Consider the following 22,839-nt stretch of genomic DNA (forward strand, 5'->3'; position numbering starts at 1 on the left):
CTCGAACTCATGAACTGTGACATCATGACCTGAGCCGAAACCAAGAGTTGGACTCTTAACTGACTGAGCCACCTTAGCATGGAAGGCGTCTCTTACCACTACGTGTAGATTTTATATTTTTGTCCCGTCTCCTCTCACTTCTGCTAAATTCAGCAAAGGCTTTCAGGGGAGACGCTTCAGAAAGGACCCCACTGTTTGAAAGCAAATTGCTCTGGTCACTCTGATCTCCATGGAGCATGTACGAGAAAAGCAATGGGCCCAGCCACCGGTTTGCCACCCATTTCCCTGGGGGTTCTCAGCTCTCATTCTTTTTTATTTTTATTTTTCATTTTGTTTTTGCTTTTCTACTGATTATATCATATCTATTCTTGAAGCTATTATAAATCCACTGTAGAATGATGTGGGATATACAACAAATGAAAACGGCAGTGCTGCGAAGGCTGGTTAGTGTAAGAGACCACAGGCTCAGCCTTCACCCCGGAGGTTTAGCCGTTACACGGAAGGTGGAAAGATGGCCTCACTCTGCATACATCTGATTGTGCTGCAACCACTATCCATCCATCCATCCGTCAGTCCACCCACCGTTCTCCCTTCCCTCCCTCCCTCCTTCCCTTCTTTCCTTCCTTCCTTCCCATCCTTCTTCCCCTCCCTCCCTTCCTTCCATCATTCCATCCATCCATCCATCCGTCAGTCCACCCACTGTTCTCCCTTCCTTCCCTCCCTCCTTTTCCTTCCTTCCTTCCCATCCTTCTTTCCCTCCCTCCCTTCCATCATTCCATCCATCCATCCGTCCATCCACCCACCATTCTTCCTTCCTTCCCATCCCTCTTCCCCTCCCTCCCTCCCTTCCATCATTCCATCCATCCATCCATCAGTCCACCCATTCTTCCTTCCTTCCTTCCTTCCTTCCTTCCTTCCTTCCTTCCTTCCTTCCTTCCTTCCTTCCTTCCTTCCTTCCTTCCCAGCCTTCTTCCCCTCCCTCCCTTCCTTCCATCATTCCATCCATCCGTCAGTCCACCCACTGTTCTCCCTTCCTTCCCTCCCTCCTTCCCTTCTTTCCTTCCTTCCTTCCCATCCTTCTTCCCCTCCCTCCCTTCCTTCCATCATTCCATCCATCCATCCATCCATCCGTCAGTCCACCCACTGTTCTCCCTTCCTTCCCTCCCTCCTTTTCCTTCCTTCCTTCCCATCCTTCTTTCCCTCCCTCCCTTCCATCATTCCATCCATCCATCCGTCCACCCACCTTCCTTCCTTCCTTCCTCCCTTCCTTCCTTCCTTCCTTCCCATCCATCCATCCATCCACCCACACACCCATCTATCATTCCACTCACCATTATCCACTCATCTACTGACCCATTCTTCTATCCATCCATGCTTTGATTCAAGAAGTATTTACTGCACTTCACTATGTGCCAGGCACTGTTTTAGGTGCTGGGGATGAGGATTTAGCAAGAACAGAACAAAATTTCTGACCTGGTGGAGCTTGAAGTGGGTCCTGCTTGATATTGCTGGGTGGCAGAGAGGCCCAAAATTTACGTGGCCTCCGTGCCATACGCCCGGGGCAGAGGAGGAAGCCACGTGTGCGTGTGTGTGTGTGTGTGTGTGTGTGTGTGTGTGTGTGTGGGAGGGGGGAGGGGGGAGGGAAGCACTGGCAGAATTTCAGCTGTAATGTTTTCGCACATGTTCTACCACAAATAAAATGCTGGATTAACGAGCAATGACAGGAAATAATTCTCTGCTGTTGTAATATAAGTTGAAGGAAGTTTGTAGAACTAAACGGTTTAAAACTGGGGCGGTTTTCCTGCCTCCCAGAAGTCGTGCAGGGACACTGCTCTCTACTGAGAAGGCTTCAGGCCACAGACGAAACCCAAACACGGCCGTGGCCACGTCCATGCGGCAAACACACCGGTAGGACTGAACTGCACAGCTCCCGCACTTGTCCTCAGCCTCGATGCGTGGAGCCCAGCTGCACGGAGCTCCCTCGAAGCCTGCAGCTGGGAGGAAGCCCAGCACTCTTCTCTGACCACCACCTCGGGATAGACGCCCTTCTCCTCTTCCTGAGGCTTAGCTGCTGCAAAGCAGTGGCATTTTGATTTGAGGTAAGTAACAGGAAAGTGGAAAGGCAGGGGCTTGGGACCTGGGGACTCAGCCTTCTGTCCTGGGGCTTCCAGTTGGGTTGTTTTGAAAATGTAGGGAGTACATTTAACTTTCTGAGCCTCAGCTTTCTTATCCTTAGAATGGGCATTTTAAAGATATGTGCGATGCCCGACAAATGACACCCAGGTGACTGATGAACGAGGACGGTGGAATCCAATCCTTGAGGGTCAAAGTCAAGTTCTCCCATGTGCATTTCCCCCGAATGGGATATTTAAGGAGCAGTGGCCATGCTGACCCATCTCCCCAGCTTGACCTCTCTGTTTTGTGCCCAGCTTAAGAGAGGAGGGTGATTCTACTGGGCTCTTGGGCAGGGACTCTGAGTATTCCAACTCGGCATGAATTGCAGACAAACGTCTGTATTTTACAGTGAGCGACACCCAATTACACAGAGAGGAACAAGAACGTTCTCCATAGTGATGCGCCCTCTTGAACTCTTTTCGAGAATCTCTCCTGCCAGTTCATTTCCCTCTTACGATAATGTCGGGATGCAGCCAACTAAATTACTCTGGCTGGGTAATTAAACTGGTTCTGGGCGGTAGTGTTTTAATGTTACTAGAGTCCTTCATTTTGTCGCTGTTCCCCCTTTGTCCTCTCCTTGAATAAAAACGTCCATGTATCCCCCTATACTTTGAAGAATGACGTGAAGCCTTTCCCAAACTTTCCATTGAGAAAACAATAATCACCTTTAAATGAAGAGACAATATGGGGAAATGATTTCCCACAATCCCCTTCTTACAAAATCCCCTTCTGATAAATGTGTTCCATGATCTCAGTTCCTCAGGGTTCGGGGGCGGGGGTGAGTTTTAATTACACGGATCCTGCACTATTCTTCAAGAAAGCAACTTCTACATAGAGTAGAGACTTCCCAAATACATCCAATTTCTATCAGTTCCCACCACATCCCCAATTCTGAGGAATCTTTCACTGAGCAGTTCATTTTAGTTCCTTGAAACACATTTTCAGAGAGAAGTCTCCTCAAACAGAAATCCAGTTTCCCAGCAATGTGAGCTAGAAATCCCCGGGAGGAGTCCTCCTGACCTCATTCGGTTCTTTAGGGTTCAGACTGGATTGTATCCCAGAATGTCTTCCCTGCCCACCATCCCTTCCAACTTTTTTTTAAAGAATGTTTATTTATTTTTGAGAGAGACAGAGAGAGAGACAGAGAGACAGAGAGAGAGACAGAGAGAGAGAGAGAGCGAGCAAGTGAGCATGAGCATGGGAGAGAGGGAGACACAGAATCCGAAGCAGGCTCCAGGCTCTGAGCTGTCAGCACAGAGCCTGACGCAGGGCTTGAATTCATGAACCACGAGATCATGACCTGAGCCAAAGTCGGATGCTCAACCGACTGAGCCACCCAGGCGCCCCAGTCCCTTCCAACTTCTGCTCCCAGTTCACAATGAGTTAGTGTTGTTGTTGGTGGTTTTCTGAAAGTGTGACATGGTCTTATGTTTAGACATGCCTCCTTATTTTGTACAGGCATACGCTTCTAGAAGAGGTGCCATGAAACCCAGGACCTTATAAATAGATCAGATCAGGCGCCTCTGCGGTGAGCCTTACGGCACCAAAAACGTCCCCCGTCAGAGTCCTGAGGTTCTGTTATGTAATCAGCAGTCTACTTGCCTGTCACGAGTTCTTAGAAGTCAAGGTTCCTTCTGGGTCTGTGCCCCTACTCTGCTCCCTAGGACCTGGCAGGCACACAGGGGCACAGTAAATCCTAGTTGAGTAAATGAGTGGTTTCACTATGCTTGGTTGCCTCACCCCATTTCCTGGCAGCGGGCTTGTCCTGAGTCAGAGTCACGGGGGGAGGCCGAACCTGGGCGGAGGCCATCCAGATGTGCTACACGTCCAGACAGCTGTGTAGCGAGCAGGTATGCGACGAACGTTTCCTGAATCGAATTAAATGGAATTGAAGGAGCCAATTATACAAACTTTTGAGGACACAGAACGGCAGGGCTTTGTGCTTAAACATGGTTATCTGATCCAGTTGTGGACGTTATTCCTGAACGTCCAACCTCAGCTTACTGTAAATCATTTACACCACCGGAGAGCAAGGGGTCATGCTCATTTAAGTTTCTTAGCCTGCAGTCTCCTGGGTGCACACCCTGGGGCTCTCCACTCTCTGCTGGCAGCCGGGGAGCACATCCTTTGCTTCGGAGCCATTTGCCAGTCTGGATTAAACAAAACCCAAAGAGCCCCAAACCTCACCCTTAGCATCAGCATGACAACTCTGCAGTAATTCCTTTTAGATACCCACCCACGGAGTGCGGAAGGGCTCTTCCATGGCTCTTTGAAGTTGAGTCCTCAAAGGATGCTTGGTGTAAGGAAAGCAAAGCGACATCCTAGAGAGAACAGCATTTTGTACATCACGTATGCAAAGCTGGGAGGCGAGAGCGTGGGGCGCGCAGCCTGGGGTGCTGATGTAAGACGCTTCTCATTGAATCCCTCATGCCTATTAACTACGGCAAAATACACCAGACTTTACACCCTATCGCGCTCACTTAGGTTTTCCAAGAAGCATGTCCTGCCTTTATGAAAATAGACACAAACCACTTAATTGACAAGCCATAATAGCTTGAATGCTAGTGATCTTAAAAGTGAAGAAATCTCGGGCTGCCCGGGTATCTCAGTCAGCTGAGCGTCTGACTCTTGATTTCATTTTGGTTCATGATCTCCCGGTTCGCGGGATTGAGCCCCACGTCAGGCTCCGTGCTGACAGCGCAGAGCCTGCTTGGGATTCTCTCTTTCCCACTCCTTCTGCCCTCCCCCTGCGCGCTCTCTCTCAAAATAAATAAATAACCTTAAAAAAAGAAGTGAAGAAATCTTAAAAGGGAAGTCAGATCATAGTTTTGCTTTGCCTAAAACCCTCCAACGACTTCTCATTGCCCTGGAGACAAAACCACGTCCCTGTCTGGTGGACTGGGCTTTGCTCACTCGGCCGCCCCCCACCCCCTTCGTCTCCAGCAGGCACCAGCTCCCCAGGCCCCCAGGCCCCACCCCCATCCGGATCCAGCCCCATGAGCCCCTCCAAGAGAGTTTTGCCCCAAACCCCCTAATAAAAGGGGGGGGCCCTAGCCCACGCGTTTCCTTTTCACCCTCTTCCTGTGTGTCCTTCAAAGCACTCCTTTTAACTCGTGGTTTTTAATTTATTGTTTTTCAAGTCTGTCTTCCCCAAGAGAGTGCAAGCTCCAGGAGGCAAGAAGGGGGTCTGTCCCGTTCACGGTTGTCACCCTGACATCTGAGCATCAGGGCGTGTGATATCCCGCAGGAGCTGGGTCGGTATGAGCCTCAGACTCAGCTACCTTCCCGCCATGAGAGGCTCTCTGACTCCAACTCTTTTTAACAGAAAACTTCCTGCCAAAAATAAAGGAAGCTCTGAGAGTAGGTTTTGAATGCCAATACTGCTTTGGTTTTTTTTTTTTTTTTTTTTTTTTGGTCCACTCTGGGAAGTGACGTTTACAACGACGCTAAGTAATCTTTTCCAAAAGTGTTCAAACTCTTCACATTTTTCTTCCTCCCATAAATGTGGCATGCTTTGTCCTCAAACCCTTTCAGACCAAATGCTCCACGGAGCTCATTAATGGATGGACTCAACTGAGTTTAAACTCCCACACGAATCCCCAGAGACTGCTTTTGCCAAAGAGTAATTTCCGAGGCAGGTCTTCACGTTAACTATCCACAGACATAAAACACATGCTCGCACACACGGCCGGCCTTGCAGTAATTAATGGTACAACCTGTACGGAACCCCCCCTCCAACTAGCCTGTAAGATGTGACCCAAGTCGTAACACCCCGTTGTAGCAGGACCGCATGCCAGCGTAGTTTTCCCAGGGCTTTGGGTCCCATTTGTCAACGACGGCAGGCGGCGAATGTTTCGGAATTGGGATTCTGGAATGCCTCGATAAGGAATAAACACGGTACATCAAGGGTCGTGCGTTTCCCCTCGAAACCATTCGCGGCACTTGGTTCTTTGTGATCCGGGAAGACCTGAGTATCATTAAAGCAGTCACCGATTCGTCTCTATTCGAGGCTCACCTTCAAGGCTACGACTCGAATAACATTTTTTAACGTTTGCTGCCGGTGCCTGAATCAGTGGTGCAGAGGAAGTCAGGAGGAGGGCTGGTGTTTGGACGTGGGCCGGTTGACAACGCGCCATTCACAGAGAAACCGTGGGCGAGTTGCTGAGGGACCTTTAGTGGGAACAAAAGTGCTTTCCAGCAGCTGAGCACAGGGCTTCTGGAAGAGGCCCTCAACGTCTCGATGGTTCCAACACCCCTGTGAGCTAAACAATAATAGCAGTACTACCACCGTGTATTTGTGGAGTGATTTACAATTTACAAAGACACGTGATCTCACTTAATCCACTCCGCTGCTCTCGAGGGGCCCCTGTGAGGTAAGAGAATGACCATGTTGAGATAATACTGCAGATTAAAAGCAGCCTGGAAGGTCTCCGATGGGTGATGGATGGCTGAGGGTTGCCTGGGCGGCCTGACCTCCCCCTCACCGTGGACTTTTGTGATTAATTCACCCACTTGCTTTAGGAAGTTTCTTTCCATCTGAGAAAATTAAAAACACCACTCTCTGGACAGGAATGTGGGATCATAAATGAGAACCAAATAGAAGAGATTTACGCGAAAGCACAAGCTCAGCAAAAGAGGAAACTGAGAAATTGCTAATAAGATATAAATCAAGTAAAGGCTATTAGCAAACCCCTGGTAAGGGGGGAAAAACCCTTTGAAATGATTTGCTGAGCTCTTAACAATAGCATTTCTACCTATGAATTTCGAGTATCTCCAGGGTCATTTGGCTCCTATCCTTAAACACCGCCATGAAGACTTTCTCAGATGAAGGGCTTTACACAAAATGATAGGGAGTATCCGAAAGTAGGTCTTGCTGTTTGTGCCTCCGGAATCATATAATTTTTAGAGCCGTAGGGTTTCCCTCCTCTGTGTGTTCCCCATGACAATAGGCCCAGGGGTCAAAAATATTTGTTGACTATGTGAACAAGTAAGTGGAAGGATGGGTGGAGGTATGGATGAGATGATGAAAAGATGGAAAGATGGATGAATATGGATGGATGGATGGATGGATGGATGGAAGGAAGGAAGGAAGGAAGGAAGGAAAAAGACTAGCTCACTCATTTTCCTGATGAAGAATGGGAAGACAGAGGGGTTACCCATTTGCCTGTATTACCCAAAACAATTGGTATCAGAACAGGGGCTACTCGGTCTCTTCAATCTCAGTCCAGGGTTCCCAGTCTAGATTTTCCTCTCTTCCGTCTGCCAAGTTTATCAAGAGTTGTAAAACATACACAGTATTAGTCACTGGAAACCACTTGTGGGGGGAATAGAGGCTAATGTTTGGTGCCTATTTGATCATCAGGGAAATTAAGGAAACAGAGAATTTTCTGTAGCCACTTGGAGTTCATCAGGAATGAGAAAGCCTGAAGACCACTCAGTTGTATGTTAATTTCCTACCAGCTTCCTTGTCTGAGATTCACGCAGCAAGCTGGCCAGTGATGCTGGGGTCTGTCTGGCCAGTATTCCACGGGAAAAAGGAGATGCCTACAGGCCCCTGGCCCAACCTCACATCCTAAGAAGGAATTCTTTGCCCCAGATGCCCAGCAGATAGTTATCTTGCCTCGGCCTGGACTGTTTACATGACAAGAGTCCTACACACTTTCTCAGAGAAGCCTGTGTCCCTCTTGGGGAGCTCCCTTGTTAGTATCTAGGGTTTTGCAATATTTAATTTCCTGTTGGTGTTGGCCTAAGGTACTAGCACTTTGGGCTCAGGTTCTTGGCTTCTGTTATCACAGACTCCAAGCAAGTTCCTCTACAAGGTCTTGGTGACTCCCTTGAATCATGCTGAAGACAGAACCAGAGGCAAAAAGCATGCATCCCCGAAGGCTCTGTGCTAATGGCGGTGAAGAGAAGCAGTAACTTGCTAATAAGGTGACAAGGAGATGCCTCACGAACACTTCTCACGCAGGGACGATGTGCAGCGCTGCCCAGTCTTTGTTTCGGGGGGGAATGTGATGCCCTAGGAGCCAGCTGAGGAGCCCCCCAAAGCTGCTGCTTGCCAAAGCATAACTGCATTTTGTAACAATCCATCCCTCTCCTGGGGCCTTTATGCCTCTGGCAGGTGTCCCCCCCTCGCGCCAGGCCTCCCCTCCCCGCCCCCGTGCTATCGATGTATTTCAGAGATGTCATTGGGCCAACCCTGAGGGAAGAAACACTCCCCAACTAGCACGTTCTGAAGGACGTGTGACCCATCTAACCTCGACCCCTTTGCCCAGCGAGTTTCCAGGCCCTAGGATGGCCGGGGCACTGGAGCTGTGGGCTCAAATAGAAAACATGTGCTCAGACTGTAGGATAATGTCTCAATTTCTAAACAAAGACAGTGTCTACCCCTCCCCCACCCCCGCCACTTCTCAGAGAAGTCTATCCTTATGCCATGTGGCATTGCCATCTGGTTGCCTATGACCTTCTCAGAGGAGTGCAGTTCACTCTTGCTACTTAGGAAGGGACTTCTTTCTGGAAGTTTCCATGGGTGCTCTTGCCAGGAAACCAGGGAGATTTTTGCTCAGCAGTTTCCCAATATGCACTTCAACGTCAGGCCCAGCTCTGCAAGTAGAGAAATGTTGGTACTTGCCCGGTCGAAGGGTTCATGATACAGCCTCCTTTGTCAGCAGCCACACTGCAGCCACAGCCTCTCTCCAGAGTGTCATGGTTCATCCCGAAATTGTGGCCCAGCTCATGTGCCAGGGTCACAGCTGCGCCAAGGGGGCTGTCTGAATGGTCCTCAAAGCAAACACAAGAACACAATGTATAGTTCACATCTCCTTGGCCTTTTCCCCAGCCCCTGTCTACTTCTCTCCCCTGCCATTGACCACTTGACCGAATTTTGTCAACACTTGACTGAATCCAATCCCCTAAAAGGAACAAATATAGAGCCCCATTATTTAGTTCAAACTTAAAAAACGATCTGACCTATTTTATTAAACCAGTTTGGGGTCCTTTCTGCAGAGGAATGCCTAATCATGGATACACTTAGGACTCCTTATGTCTTTATGTGAAATACTCAAGGCAATCATCTCCATTCTGTTCCCCACAGTCTCTTATAAAACACCTTTCTTTCTTTTGAAAGTTTATGTATCCATTTTGGGGGGGGGGGCTGCAGGAGGGACCAAAAGGGAGGGAGAGAGGAAATCCCAAACAGTCTCCGCACTGTCAACACAAGCTCCAACTCCGGGCTCGATCCCACGAACCGCGAGATCATGACCCGAGCTGAAGGTGGACGCTTAAGTGACTGAGCCACCCAGGCGCCCTTATACTTTGTGACATTCTAAATAAGACCTGAGCAGGTGTTACTGAGCACACCCCTCCTGTCTACTTGGTAGAGAAGGATACTTGAGGGGCGCCTGGGTCGTTCAGGTGGTTAAGGGTCCGACTTCAGCTCGGGTCACGATCTCGCAGTTTGTGAGTTCGAGCCCCACGTCTGGCCCTGCGCTGGCTGTGAGGAGCCTGCTTGGGATTCTTCCCCCCCCCCCTCTCTCTGCCCCTCCCGTACACTCTGTCTCTCTCAAAATAAATTAACTTAAAAAATTAAAAAAAAAAAAAAGAAGGATACTTGGAAAATTCACAAGAATTCACACAAAAAAAGCTAACTACATTGAATAACCTGAAGATTCACTGAATTAGATGGTAGACCAGTTATGCCTCTTTCTTGCTGGTCTCTTGCAGACTTTGGAAATGGACCGAAGCAGCCTTATTCTCTCACTCTTGCTTCCGGGGCTTCGTTCTATCCTTTGATGGGTTTTAGAAGGTGGTCTCTCGGTCTAGCAAGCATTGTATGCCCGCCCCTATCTTAACGGAGTATGTGGTTGGCTTGGCTAAACAGATACTGGAAATTATTGTTACTTACAGTATCATTACTAAATGATTCAACGCTAATTATTAAAATATCGTTCCTTAACTTGAACACACGAAAACTGTTCATTACTAAATGTGATTTGCAGAAATTGGGCCCATCGGTGGTGTTTCTGAAAAGGGCTGCACATCGCAGAGCAAAGAAAGTCCCTTATTCAAATACTGCTTTGTGCCTCCCAGGAAAGAGATAAGGGGTTTTCCAAGAAACTGCCAGGAAACAGTGACACCGAGCTTTGGAGAAAGCATCATTCCAGACACAGATAACCTTTGTGGGGCCCCCTGTAAAGGCGTGCTCCTAAAAGATTATTATAGGTTCTTGCTTATAGCTGTAGCTGCCCCTTTTCAGCCCTGAGTCTAAGAAGAGAGCAGCACATCACAGAACCAAGTAATTCTTAGAATGGATGAAATTCCTAATAAATTACTTTGTTTAGATTTTACAGTTTCCTGTTGTAGGAAGCTTCACAAGTATGTTTCAGGAAATCAATTCTCAAGAATAACACAGGTTGGCAAAGGGAAAGTCGTCAACCTAGGAATGTGGAGGGCCACATTTCACATGCTCTGGCACAAAATTCAAGGAATTCGTCTTTTAAAAACGATTATTTGATTCTTTTGTATCACCAAATGGCCTGTGTTTGTTTTCAATTGCCAAATTGTTTTACACTGTCTCACGGATAGGTGATTATGAACAGAACTGTCTCTCAAGGGACCCTGACAAACAGTTTAGGTTTGTAATAAGAAAAAAAAAAAAACTTACTTCTTTTTAAATTATTTTTAAAATATATTTTAAAATATTTTTTCAAGTTTATTTATTTTGAAAGAGAGAGAAAGAGTGAGCAGGGAAGGGGCAGAGACAGAGGGAGAGAGAATCCCAAGCAGGCTCCACACCGTCAGCACAGAGCCTGATGCAGGGCTCGATCCCATGAACTGTGAGATCATGACCTGAGCCAAAATCCAGAGTCAGACGCTTAACTGACTGAACCAACCAGGCGCCCCACCTACCTCTTTATTTACGGCATCATCCCCAAACCTAGATTGTTTTAGTTCAGTTAGATACAAAGGCATGGCTTTAAGTTACGGAATTCATGATTTGCTCTATCTTAAAAAGATAGCGAAACAGGAGTGGAACTCATCTTTTCAATTTGATAGGGATTCTTGCTTCTTTGCTACCTGATTTCCTTCCTCTTAGATTTGTGAGTCCTTGAAGCAGGCATAGTCACATGGAACACCCATGAACTTAATTCCAGAGACATAATAGGAGAATGTGAGTCTAGAAGTTTCAGGTCTGGCCAAAACATTGAGCTCATTTATCTCAGGAATTTTATAGAATTAAAGGCGCTGTGGCCTTCCGTCCCACTTGATGCCTCTCTCCTAAGTGGAGCAGACAAAGGATGTGTCTAAGGATGACCTTCACCGCTGCCATGTAGGTCAAACATATTTCCTGTTGATGAACTTTGATCTCGACCTGATTGCCACTGCCGTCCACATATTTGCTTATATCTGCCACGTTCATTTTCATCCATTTGAAAAAAAAAAACCAGGCTTTTCTGTATGCTTTTTAAAGGAGGAATCTTGATCAAGCGCTTGTATGGAAACAGAGTAAGGGATACAAACCGAAGAAAGCCACTTAAATATCATCAGAATGGTTATAAAAATGTTTAAACACCCCAAACGGCAGAGTCTGCTATGCTTATGAGGAATTCAGTTTCAGCTCTAAAAAATATTTATGCCCATTTGAAGTGGCAAAGTCAGGAGCAACTGACCGTGGAGCCATGAAACAGAAAATTATTCCCTCTTAAAATTTTACAGGCTCCTCTGTAAAAATATAGTCAGGATCTGACTTGAAATTAACCTGGCACCAACAAAAAGCAATCTTTCCAGGCACTTCCACGGTGGAGAGCACACACAGGGCTTGTAAGTTCAAAGAAAACCAGAGGGTAGCTTGTACAAGCCAGAAATCCAGAGTGACCACGCTGTTCCCAAAGGCCTCTCCGGCTTATATGTTCAGTGCGTGTTTATAGGAATTAGCAACGCTTATCAGAGAAGAGACAACATTTGTTCTGTGTGTCCGCTAAGAAGATTAGGTCGGGCAGTACGGAAGGAAACTAAGAAGCAGCAGAACATGACTCCTTCTGCTCCTTAATACAATGGAGTATTCAGAAAGGTTCTGTTTGGAAAAAGAGTGTGGAGGAAACCATGGTTTCTCAGAAGGGCAAGGATCTGTTCGTTCAACGGAGATGTCAGACTGGTCTCCGAGAATACGCCCTGGCTGAGGGCTGGTGCAAAGGGGCCGCTATATTTTCGGAAGAGGGACAGCACCAGCATGAGGTGAAACCTTTTCTCTAAGTAACGGATGGAGTGGAACAGGAGTCCCCTCTTTCCCTCTTAAATTCGTGAGAAACAAGCCCCAAATACTCTTCCTGTTTTGCTCCCTTGTATAAGCGTATCGAGCCCACATATGACAAAAATATCCTTACAAATCAATAAACCTAAGTATCTGCCTTCCAAGATTAATGTTATGATAAAGACAAATTGGACACTGGCTAGGAGGTGGGTCAAGCATGTGCAGTGGTAAACAGTTAAAAACCTCAGACTTTTGGCTGTTGGGCCTTGGACGCAGAACCATCAGAAAACCATTCTGGTAGTAATGTTTGGTGAGACCACAGTCTGTCTAAGAAACCGAATGAGGAGGGCAACCCCGTGTCCTGGCTCATCCCAATGCCGGGAGGCATCCTGGACTGAAATGCTTGGACCAAGACCCCAGCTGAAACTTCTTCTCCAAAAAAGGGGCCGACGGGCTTCCACTGAGTTATTTTTACACACTCACCTCGCTTGTGTGTGACTTGGTGTTTTTAATAAAGAGTCCCTGAAACATTATGGGGTAGGGAAGATCATCAACGGAGCTAGAAAATAAGGTGGAATTACATCTAAAAGCCATTTAAGAAAAAGGCCTCACTTTACCGAGTCTGATAAAAGCGGGGCTGTCCCGAGACAGCGAGGGAAGTGTCTGGGGCACCAACATGAGCTCTCTGGTGCCCTTGACTTACCATGACGATTCCTCCGGACTGCTCTGCTGTGCACATGCTCATGATGGGTGCCATGCCAATGGTGGTCCCTTGGAAATAAACCCCACTAGGAAACAGACAAAAAGCCATTCTTAAATTAATACGGGATGAAGTCATTTCCTAACGTTTGAGATTCTGTTGGACATTCCTGCATCCCAGTAAGAGAGCAAGAAGAGGTACCCAAATGAAAACAGCCACACGAGGGGGTGTTCGCAGGTGATTTGGAGCCTCGGTTCCTTTAAAATTGACTTCGCGTCGTGGTCTCATACTCCTTTCAGATTTCTGTTTGCGAGACTCGGCCAACAACCAGCTGTGACCTTTGTTCTTACAAGTCGTATCCTATTCCCCGTGGACTGGAAGGAGCTGCTCCTTTTTTTGTTGTTGTTGTTGTTTTTCATGTTTACTTATTTATTTTTGAGACAGAGAGAGAGAGAGAGAGAGAGAAACCCAAGCAGGCTCTGCACAGTCAGCACAGAGCCCGAGGTAGGGCTTGACCACAAACCATGAGATCGTGACCTGAGCTGAAACCAAGAGTCAGACACTGAACCGACGGGGCCATCCAGGCACCCCAGGAGCTACTCCTTTTGAACAATGCCTGCTAATGAAGCGCCGAGGCCGTCACGGAGAATCACTGGTAACTAAATGAAACGCATGTGGTGGTTCGCTAGACTTCCTGTTGTAGCTGAAGTTTGCTTTCCTGTGTGACGTTACAATTAGGCCAGAAACCCGAACTCTTTAAAGTGTGATGCTAACGTAGTTGGCAAAAGGGGAATCAGCAGAGAAATGACTGCTCCTCTGGAGTCAATGTAGAATAAGCAGCCACAAAGCCTTACTACACCAGAAGGAAGTTTCCAGAAGGGGACGTTATGGCTCAGGTATTCTTAACCTGATTCTTAACCTGTGGATTCTTAACCTGATCAATGAGTCCAATGACATCAAGGCTTGTTTCATGCAAGCGTTGTTCATTCGACCCTCTTGCGTTACAAATTAAACATTGTTTGTATTTGTCAGGGGTGCCTGCGTGGCTCAGTCAGTGAAGTGTCCAAGGTCATTCCCATCTGTTAGAGAGAAATGGCATTGTGGGGCACCTGGGCGGCTCAGCCGGTTAAGCGTCCGACTTCGGCTCAGGTCGTGATCTTGCGGTTTGTGGGTTCAAGCCCCGCGTTGGGCTCTGTGCTGACAGCTCAGAGCCTGGAGCCTGCTTGGGATTCTGGGTCTCTCCCTCTGTCCCTCCGCCACTCACACTCTGTCTCTCAAAAATAAGTAAACATTAAAAAATTAAAAAAAAAACCCCACATTGTTTGTATTTGTTGAATCTTCTTTAAGGGAATCTCTTTTAAATCTTTAAATGACTTACTCATGTTATCTTGGCCATGTACATACGTAGGTATACACATACTGTTTGAAAAGTTAGTTATTTTGACAGCATTCAACTGGACAAAAGGGAGTAAGTGTATATAAAACCTCATCTGTGTATGTATGCATGTATCTATCCATCCATCTGTCCATCCGTCCGTCCTTCATACTCATATGTACAGCAGTTGGGGTTACAGGTTTTGTATTTACATCCATATAGACCATTTTAACAGATACCATTATATATGCATATAAATAATAAGGTTATATAAGAGGCTAATTTATTTCCAGATGTTCAAGTTGGACAGACTCCGTCTGGGGAAAAAAATCAAAACAAAATACTCTGACTCAGAATATCTAAAATGTACTTTTAGTAGTTCAGGATTAATCAATGCATAAAATATGAGGCGACCACAAATATCCAAGGCGGGGAAAAAAAAAACAAACAACCCTGTGAAAATGGCCAAAGTAAATTATCAGGGAATGCCAACAGCCTCGGTTTGTATGCAGGCATTTTCTAAAGTGAGGATGATAGGGTAAGAATGGTTTTTAGCTTTCTATAAGTTTTTAAGAAACTAGATACAATGTGCCTAAGACAAGTGTCTCTGACCCTGAAGCTTTCAATTCAGTGAAGTGAGCTACGTGAGAATGTAAGAATAAGGTTTAAGGGTCTTAATAAAAAGTTTGTCACTTTGGGAAAAACCCACTCCTTACTAATTCAGTTTATGATTACATTTTTTTCCCTTTAAATATAAAGGTGTCCGAATATCTTCCTAATATAGTATGTTACATTATAGCTGTGTTTTCCCTCATTTTATTATCTCCGTGACACTTAGAGCTCTCTGCAATTTCCTTGTTCGTTGTCACCTTCTCCCAACGGACTAGGGACTCCTGAGAGCAGGGAGCCTTCCAGTACTGGTCACCGTTATGTTAAAAGCACCTCAAGGGTGCTGGCTTCCTGATGGATGCTCAGTCCACAGCGATCGAAAGAATGCAGACCGCTGGGGTCCTCTGATCTAGAAAACCAGAGTCCTAGAGAAACAGGAGGAGGAATGAACATTTCCTCTCTCCAGGCATCTGGCAATAATCATCCTAATACGTCGTCCTCACATCTTGCATAAACATTTTTCAGTAATAATGAAAGAAAATGAGCTTTTTTTTTTTTTTAATCGCCTACTCGGGACAATTTTATATCAAGACAAAGACTAGAGATATTTGCATAGAGGAAAACATCCAGGTGATGGAAAAAGAAAATAAGACGTCTCTTGGAGGGATAGGTTTCCTAGGGGGTTCAAAGGGACACGTTCCCAACAGACCCACAGTTTGGTCAGGATGGCGTGTGCCCCGCTGCTGTGGGCTGGGAAACACCCTTGTACAAGCCAGCGAGCTCTGTAGAGAGGCGTGCCGCTTCAGCGACTGCCAGGACAGGGGGCTGCTGAGGTCACGCGTTCTTCAAGCAAAGAACAGACCACGAACACCCTACCTGATAAGCTGGGCGTTGTCATGTGATTTTCGAGGTAGAAGCTTCATCTTTCTCCAGTCCAGGAATTCGTGGAGGCTTGTGAACGGGTCCTGACTAATCGAGCATTTGTCGATGTCATTCCATACCTCGACGCCCACCAGCACTATCCGAATGTTCAGTGGTCTGTAAAACTGACCGAGACAGGCATCCTCTGGGGATCACATTCATAAGAACTTCAAACGAAGACGAGGACATATTTGCATGTTGCGAACCTCACTGACCCGGGTGAGAAGAATCCCTCTCTGCTCCCTTGTTCCTGTGGCGTTAGAATTTAAGAAATATTTGCAGTGTCTGATACAAAGTGATGTGTTAACTGGGTTTCCAATGTGGTTGGCCAGTTAGATGCCAAAGTTAATAGGCTTTTTGACGTCTGCCCTTATTGGTATGGAAGCACACGTTCCACACAGTTCACTGGTGATTTAAAATGTGCATATAGATGTGTTACTATTGCTAACATAGTCACATTATGCCTAGAGACAGCCAGTTAATAACTATGGCAAGAAAAACAATGAGGGAATTAGGCTTTTTCAGACACTGCCAAGGACAATAATTTGTTCCTTTTAAGCAAAACGTTCTACCTACGAGTTGCTGAAAATGAATCTGTATTAATTTTTCAGCAAAGACTCAGACTTGGCTGACACGATCACATTCTGTCACTTGTAACCAACCTAGAAGGTTCTAATCAAATGAGCAAATCAATATCTTTCGGAATGATAAAGGGATAAGCAGAACCCTTCTTCCGGAACTTTGTTGACCATTCTCCTCACAGCCAGAAGTTAGCTCACCAGAGGTGTCACAGGAAAGATCTTCTAAAGGAAGTTCCTCTTTTACAGCCTTGTGATAGAAAGTCTCGGGTACCCTGCCCAAAGCAAGTATTGTCATTGCTATTCTGTCTCCCGTCTGTACACATCCCTGACTTCAACCCACAGCCCTCCCTCCACAAGCAGATCATCCTGGGTCAGAGGCAGGACGAGCAATTCTTCTAATGGCTAAGGGATAGTTTTATCCAGGGCGAGATGAGTGGTCAGGGCAGAGGGAAGAACTCCGTGTTGCCCCCAACTACTTTCCTGCCCCCTAAGTGCGTTATGCTAAGGAGGTGGCTCTGTGCCCAGGACCCGGGGGTTGAGGACACGGGATCACCTGGCTGGCTGTAAAATCTTCCAACGCCCATGAGGGGTGAGGTGGTACACAATGGGAAGGTCCTCATTTTCTGAGACGCCCGGTAACCAGGCAGAAACAGGTGACTGATGACAGCAGCCAAAGTTAAGCTCCAGGTGTGAGCTCGTCCCATTTTTCCTCTACCAGGATCCGGGCCAACAAGTAACACAAGTCACAGAAGCTCCGCATTTGATGGTTAAGCCCCATTCCAATGTGGTGAGCCAGAGGGCAATCAGCTCCCCAAGTGTGAGCCTCTGACCCTGGTGCTGAACCCGCGGAGGGCAGGCTCGCCGTTTCCCCTGCTCGTCTCCCCGCGGTCATCTGGTGAGCGCAAGGGTATGACTGGGACACAAGCTACATCACAGAACGTCAACTGGGTTTCAAGCAGATGACAATTATGGGCATTACATTAATAAGTTCATGAGACAATGCTTCGACCCAAATGCTGCCCAACAGCTTGTTTTTAATCAAGAATTGCTTGGTCTGTGATATGTGGAATTTAAGAAACAAAACAGATGAACATATGGGAGGGAAGAAAAAAAGAGAGAGGGAAAGAAACCATAAGAGACTCTGAACGACAGAGAACACACTGAAGGTGGATGGAGGGAGGTGGGTGGGGGATGGGCTAGGTGGGGGATGGGCAGGAAGGAGGCCACTTGTGATGAGCCCTAGGTGTTGTATGTTATTGATGAACCACTGAAGTCTACTCCTGAAACCAATACTGCAATTAACCAATAGTTCATTGAAGGAACTAATTAGAACTTAAATTAATTAGAGAGAGAGAGGGAAAAAAAAAAGTATTGCTTGGTCTTGTCTGTGGTATCCACTCGTAAGCTCCCAGCCCAGGCTTCCTGGGCTGAACGAAGTTCCCGGACTCCTCTGGAATCCTGACGGCATGCGTCTTGGCTGCTGCCTTTTGACAGAGGGACCACACTTCCCACTGTGTCAGGCACAAAGGTAACAGTGATCAGGAGGCAGATGGGTAAGAAGTCCAGTGCCGATGCTCACACTGCCTTGCTAAGCGACAACCTCAGAGCCAATGCCCTATGTGGGCTTCAGGGTTGTCACCTGTGAAGGGGACACTGTGTTTGCCTCCAATGAGGGCTGTATGGAAGGGTCACTAAGGTCTGTATGGGACTACGTGTCATTGTTTCTCAGAGCTGACGTTGGTGCTGGCCAACCAAGGAGCTTTTCGTTCCATGACGGGTTACCATTTCTGCTGGCTCTCTCGGGTCACATCCTTACAACAGACTTCACACGTCAGCATATCACACACGGTCCTTCCTCTCCAAATCGGCGTCACTGAGCAAGTGTCATGCGTGCTACTCCTCCTGAGTCATCATACACAATCCTGCCTGCTGGGAGCGTTCTTCCCAGGCTGCTGACGGCTGATACCCATAACCACAGAGGACACTCAGCGAGCACTTACTACGTCCTCGGCGCAGCACTCAAGACTTCCCATGCTGCAGCTCTCTTAGTGTTCACGACAGCTCCATGAACCAAGAGTTAGCATTAACCCCGTTTTACACTCAGAGACACCGAGACCTGGAGGGATCAGGCAACCGCTCAAGGCACGACTGGCGTGGCCGGGATGTGGACACGAGCAGAGTGGGCCTGGCGCCCAGATTTAAACCGCTAGGTAGCACGGCCACTTCTGTGCGAGTGCTCAGGCTCCCTTCCAAGATGACCCACTGTGACTGCAGGCCTGGGGAGACGCTCGACGGGGGCCTGGCGGCTGTCGGCCTGGCCCACGCAGCCCAGGATGGGGGTGGACAGCATCCGAGAGCGGTGGCATCGATTCGCCCACGAACGCAGCGGCGACAAGGATTGGCTCGGCTCCTGCTGAGTGTCGGGCTCAGCAGGGGCACCAAGAACAAGGACGAGGGTCCCCTTGCCCTTGCTCAGAGGTCAGCAAGAGGCTCAAGGCTGGGGACTCCTGGCCATTAGGACAGTTCACTCCAACAGACTGAACCCCCAAGAGAGGGCAGAAACCAGGGATTCAGAGGGGGCTGTGCTTGAGGGCTCAAGGGAGGCTTTCTGGAAGAAACGGATCTGAAAAAAACGGGTGGAATTAAAGGGAAGCCCCTGTGGGGTCCGACACGAGAACTCACATCCTTCAGGCAACCGGCTCGGGAGAGGGAACAAAGACTCCCGTGAGAGGGGAGGTACCTGCAAAAATGAAACGCACGGAAGACCAGCCCTTCCAGAAGTAGGTCACAGAGGGTCAGCGCTAACGGACCTGCGGTTGGTGCTAACTTCTTGAGAAGACGGGGGACAGACTGGAGGTGAGAGGTTAAAGAGGAGAAGCTTGGGCGATCACACGCATCAGGGCTCTGCCCTGCCCTGCCCTGCGGGATCAGGACCTGGGGAACATCCCTCGGCTGCAGCGCCCAGGCCTCGCTCTCGCCTCTGAGCATCAGACCCGCCTCCTGTGTTTTACTTACGGGGGTGGGGGGTGGGGGGAGTGGCCTGGAGGTTTCAGAAGGTCACCTTTGCACTAAATCACTGCCTGGTCTTTCGGCCTGGGCTGTCGTTCTCCCCCTTCCCTTCAGGCCAACGCAGCCGGCCGGGCAGCTGTTAACGTGAAGTTGCCCCTGGAGCGGTCGTCGTTTTGGGGCCGAGATGCTGTCACTTGCAGCGATGCAAAACTGAACCTTGGAACACTGGCCAGAGCCCAGGGCTCCTCAGTGAGCAGGTTCGGAGGCACAGAGCATCTGGAGGAGCCCGCGGACCCCCAGCAGGGGCCTCGGGGTCTGCTGGGGGCGGCCCGCCTCCGGGTGCTCAGCAATTGAACTCTCTCTCGGCCAGAAACACAAGAACAGCCAGGCTGGCAAATTCCATGCAGTCCGTCAGGTCTTTTCCGAGGTATGTTGTTCTCTAATTACCGGTGCAAGTTATTAACAGCCCCCCAGTTGCCAAGGTGCCCGGGCAGCGATGCCTTTGGAAGCTTCCAGGCAACTCCGACGTGCAGGCGGGTGTGAGAAGCCGTTTTAGACCGAGAGCCAGCACCAGACAGCTTGATGGCTCTGTTCCGCGGGGTGCGTGGAGAAGGGCAGGTGCTCAGACAGCTTCGCCCTCTGCTTGTGGACAGGTAGTGTAGGGAGTGTTGCTGAGTACACACTCCCGGGATTAGACCAGGCTTCTGGGGTTTCCTCTAGGTCTGAACCACCTTTGCCAAGGTTGGTTGCCAAAGCTCCCAACCTCTTTGAATGGGGGGGGGGGGGAGGGGAGATATTCCAACAGCTGATTGAACTGAAAGCCAATGGCCGTGTCTCCGGACCTTGGAGCCCGCGTGTCCCTTATAAACGACAGCCTGCCCTCGGCGGGGGGGGGGGGGGGGGGGGCCCTGGGGAGCAACTCGGGGAGACCTGGGAGGAGGCGCACTTAGGAGTTCCCCAGAGGGTCGGATGCATCCTACAGGTTTTCCGGCTCTGATGGAGAAGGGTTCCCCTCACGCTGGGTCTCTGGCCAGAAGAGAGTCTGGAGGGAGATGTAGCCCCAGGCCACCGCGGTCCAGACAGTGAGCATCTCCTGCAGCCGTTCCAGGCCCGGGAATTCTGTGCTCAGAGGAAGGGGAAGTCCGAGTTCCAGCCCAGGACCAGAGGCAGAACCGATCTCACTGCCAAGTCAGACGAGGTGTGCTTCATTCCCTGCAGCTAGTTTCTAAACATTTACGTGATTTGAGTGATTTAATTACCCCAAGAAGAACTTACCTTGTCAACGTGATTAGCGATCTCTATTAATCGCTGCTTAACTTTTTCCAGATCTTTTCCTTGCCTCTGAAACTTAATAATTTTAAATGTCAGCATTAATAACGGCAAGAATATCCATCGAATCTCATCTTCCCAGCTCCTGGAAATGTGAAGTCTGGGGCTTCACACACCACCCGGGGCCCTCCCCAGTTTACGGTGAAATGAGTTCCCATCCTGATGAGTAAATTTCCCTGTCTGGGGACTTTCTGAAACTCCCTGAAATTTGCCCAAGCCAAGCGCTCAGGAGACAGCCACTTCTGCGATTTTCCCAGCCTCACAAATGGTGGAGGCTGTGACATGTGTTGGCGGAGAGAACAGACAGCGAGAAGGCAGTCCAAAGCCATTTTTCATATCATCAACTTGATTTTAACATCCTCAGAAATTTCCTTTATATTTGTTTTTAAAAATGAAACAGTAAAAGGAATAGAAGCTCATGGCCACCAGTCAAACAAGGCAGAGGAGGAGGGAGAAAAGTTAATGAGGTCCCCTCCTCCCCTCAAATCTGACCTTCCTGAACGGGAACAGTTTTCTGAGAAACGGTCAAGCCTGTTTCATTCGTAGGTGTCGAGTGAGTTCACGAGAAAAAGTCACCTCATCCAGACCATGTGGCAGAGGTGAGGAAGGAATTCAGAGAAGATCATCTCAAAACAGCTCACCGGAAACCAATGAGAGGAAGAAAGCTAACGTAGCACCGAAGCACACGTCAGTTTTTCTGCCGTGTCCCTGCAGCCTGCATTCGTTAATTCATTTTGGTTTGGGATGCGTCGGACATTTTTAAGCCCAACTTTCCCCCCAAATGCTGTAGAATACCTTCTCAAGCCATCTGCCATTTCCCCCAAATACTTCTGTTTGGGGACCTTAGCCACAGGGCAGTCCTGCCACTATTTTGGATTATCAGGTGCATTTTTAATGTTTCATACGTTATAATACTAGGAAACCGCTTCGACGGGTTGTTTCCAATGCTTTGAAGGGCTCATAGAAAATGAGGTTAATCAGGGCGAGGGATAACTTGCTCAATATTTTCTTCTCCCTATTTCTGTTTTTAACCAACTGTACCGAGAAGTTTTACAAAGCTCTTACCTCTCGGTTGTCCGCGACAATAACCAGCTCTACGTACTTGGTCATCTTGAGGGTCTCTCTTTTATGCTGCCAAAAGTAAACACGGACTTTAATTTCCCATAACACCTCTCCGCGGCTTCCAGAACACTGCCCGTATCTCTGGACCCACACCCTTTAACTGAGGCGAGAGAATCCTCACCACTGCCACCGGCCCTACCCCTGCCCCTCTGAAGTTCACCTCCAACCCCGACAACTTCTGGAAAACCTTTTCCACATGGGTGACCGGCTTCCATTTCCATCCGGGAAATCCTTCAAGAGGAATCCCGCCTGCCCTCTGACTCATTGATGGCGGCGGGACGAGAACGAGTCAAGAACATTATTACACGAAACATGCACGTAGACGAGTCAGACCAAAGCAACGCTCCGGAACCCCAGCCAGCCGATGGCCATTCATTCTGAGCCACCTGCGGCACTATTTGAAGATCACTACAGAAGACGATGCCATCCAGTGTCTCATGTGTGTCGCCTTCCCCTCTATGGCCTACTTTTGGGGGCAACACTGAATAGCCCGTTTCAGGCAGCTTACTCCTCGGGGCCGATCATGCGAAAATCCAGTTAGAAGCAAAGGATGAGTGGTCCGGACAATGGGGAACGGCCAGGCTGGAACAGAGTCGGGCAAGAAGGAGGTGCTGAGGGTAAAACCAGAAAGGATCAAGAGTAGCAAGAAACAGTGTCAAGAAAGGAAGAACGGAAAGACTGAACTCCAGGCCCTGGAGAAGGGGGTTTGGGGAGGGTGAAGGAGCCGAGAGGAATAGAGAGACTGTGCACCAAGGGGCAGGCACGGAGG

The 22,839-nt window shown here is 48.4% G+C and overlaps 1 protein-coding gene across 3 annotated transcripts in view; it reads right to left on the bottom strand.

Annotated features, from left to right (window-relative positions):
• ADAM12 (ADAM metallopeptidase domain 12) overlaps nt 1-22,839 on the bottom strand; it is a 349,535-nt gene that overhangs the window by 71,994 nt on the left and 254,702 nt on the right. For all 3 annotated transcript variants that reach the window (XM_045041022.1, XM_045041023.1, XM_045041024.1), the window contains exons 7-11: nt 22,014-22,079; nt 20,895-20,966; nt 15,985-16,154; nt 13,128-13,212; nt 8,807-8,955 (exon numbers count right to left, since the gene is read on the bottom strand). In XM_045041022.1, the coding sequence (XP_044896957.1) occupies nt 8,807-8,955; nt 13,128-13,212; nt 15,985-16,154; nt 20,895-20,966; nt 22,014-22,079 (542 nt within the window). The remainder of the gene's footprint in view (nt 1-8,806; nt 8,956-13,127; nt 13,213-15,984; nt 16,155-20,894; nt 20,967-22,013; nt 22,080-22,839) is intronic.

The sequence above is a fragment of the Felis catus genome, chromosome D2, assembly GCF_018350175.1.
Source record: "Felis catus isolate Fca126 chromosome D2, F.catus_Fca126_mat1.0, whole genome shotgun sequence".
NCBI lineage: Eukaryota > Metazoa > Chordata > Mammalia > Carnivora > Felidae > Felis > Felis catus.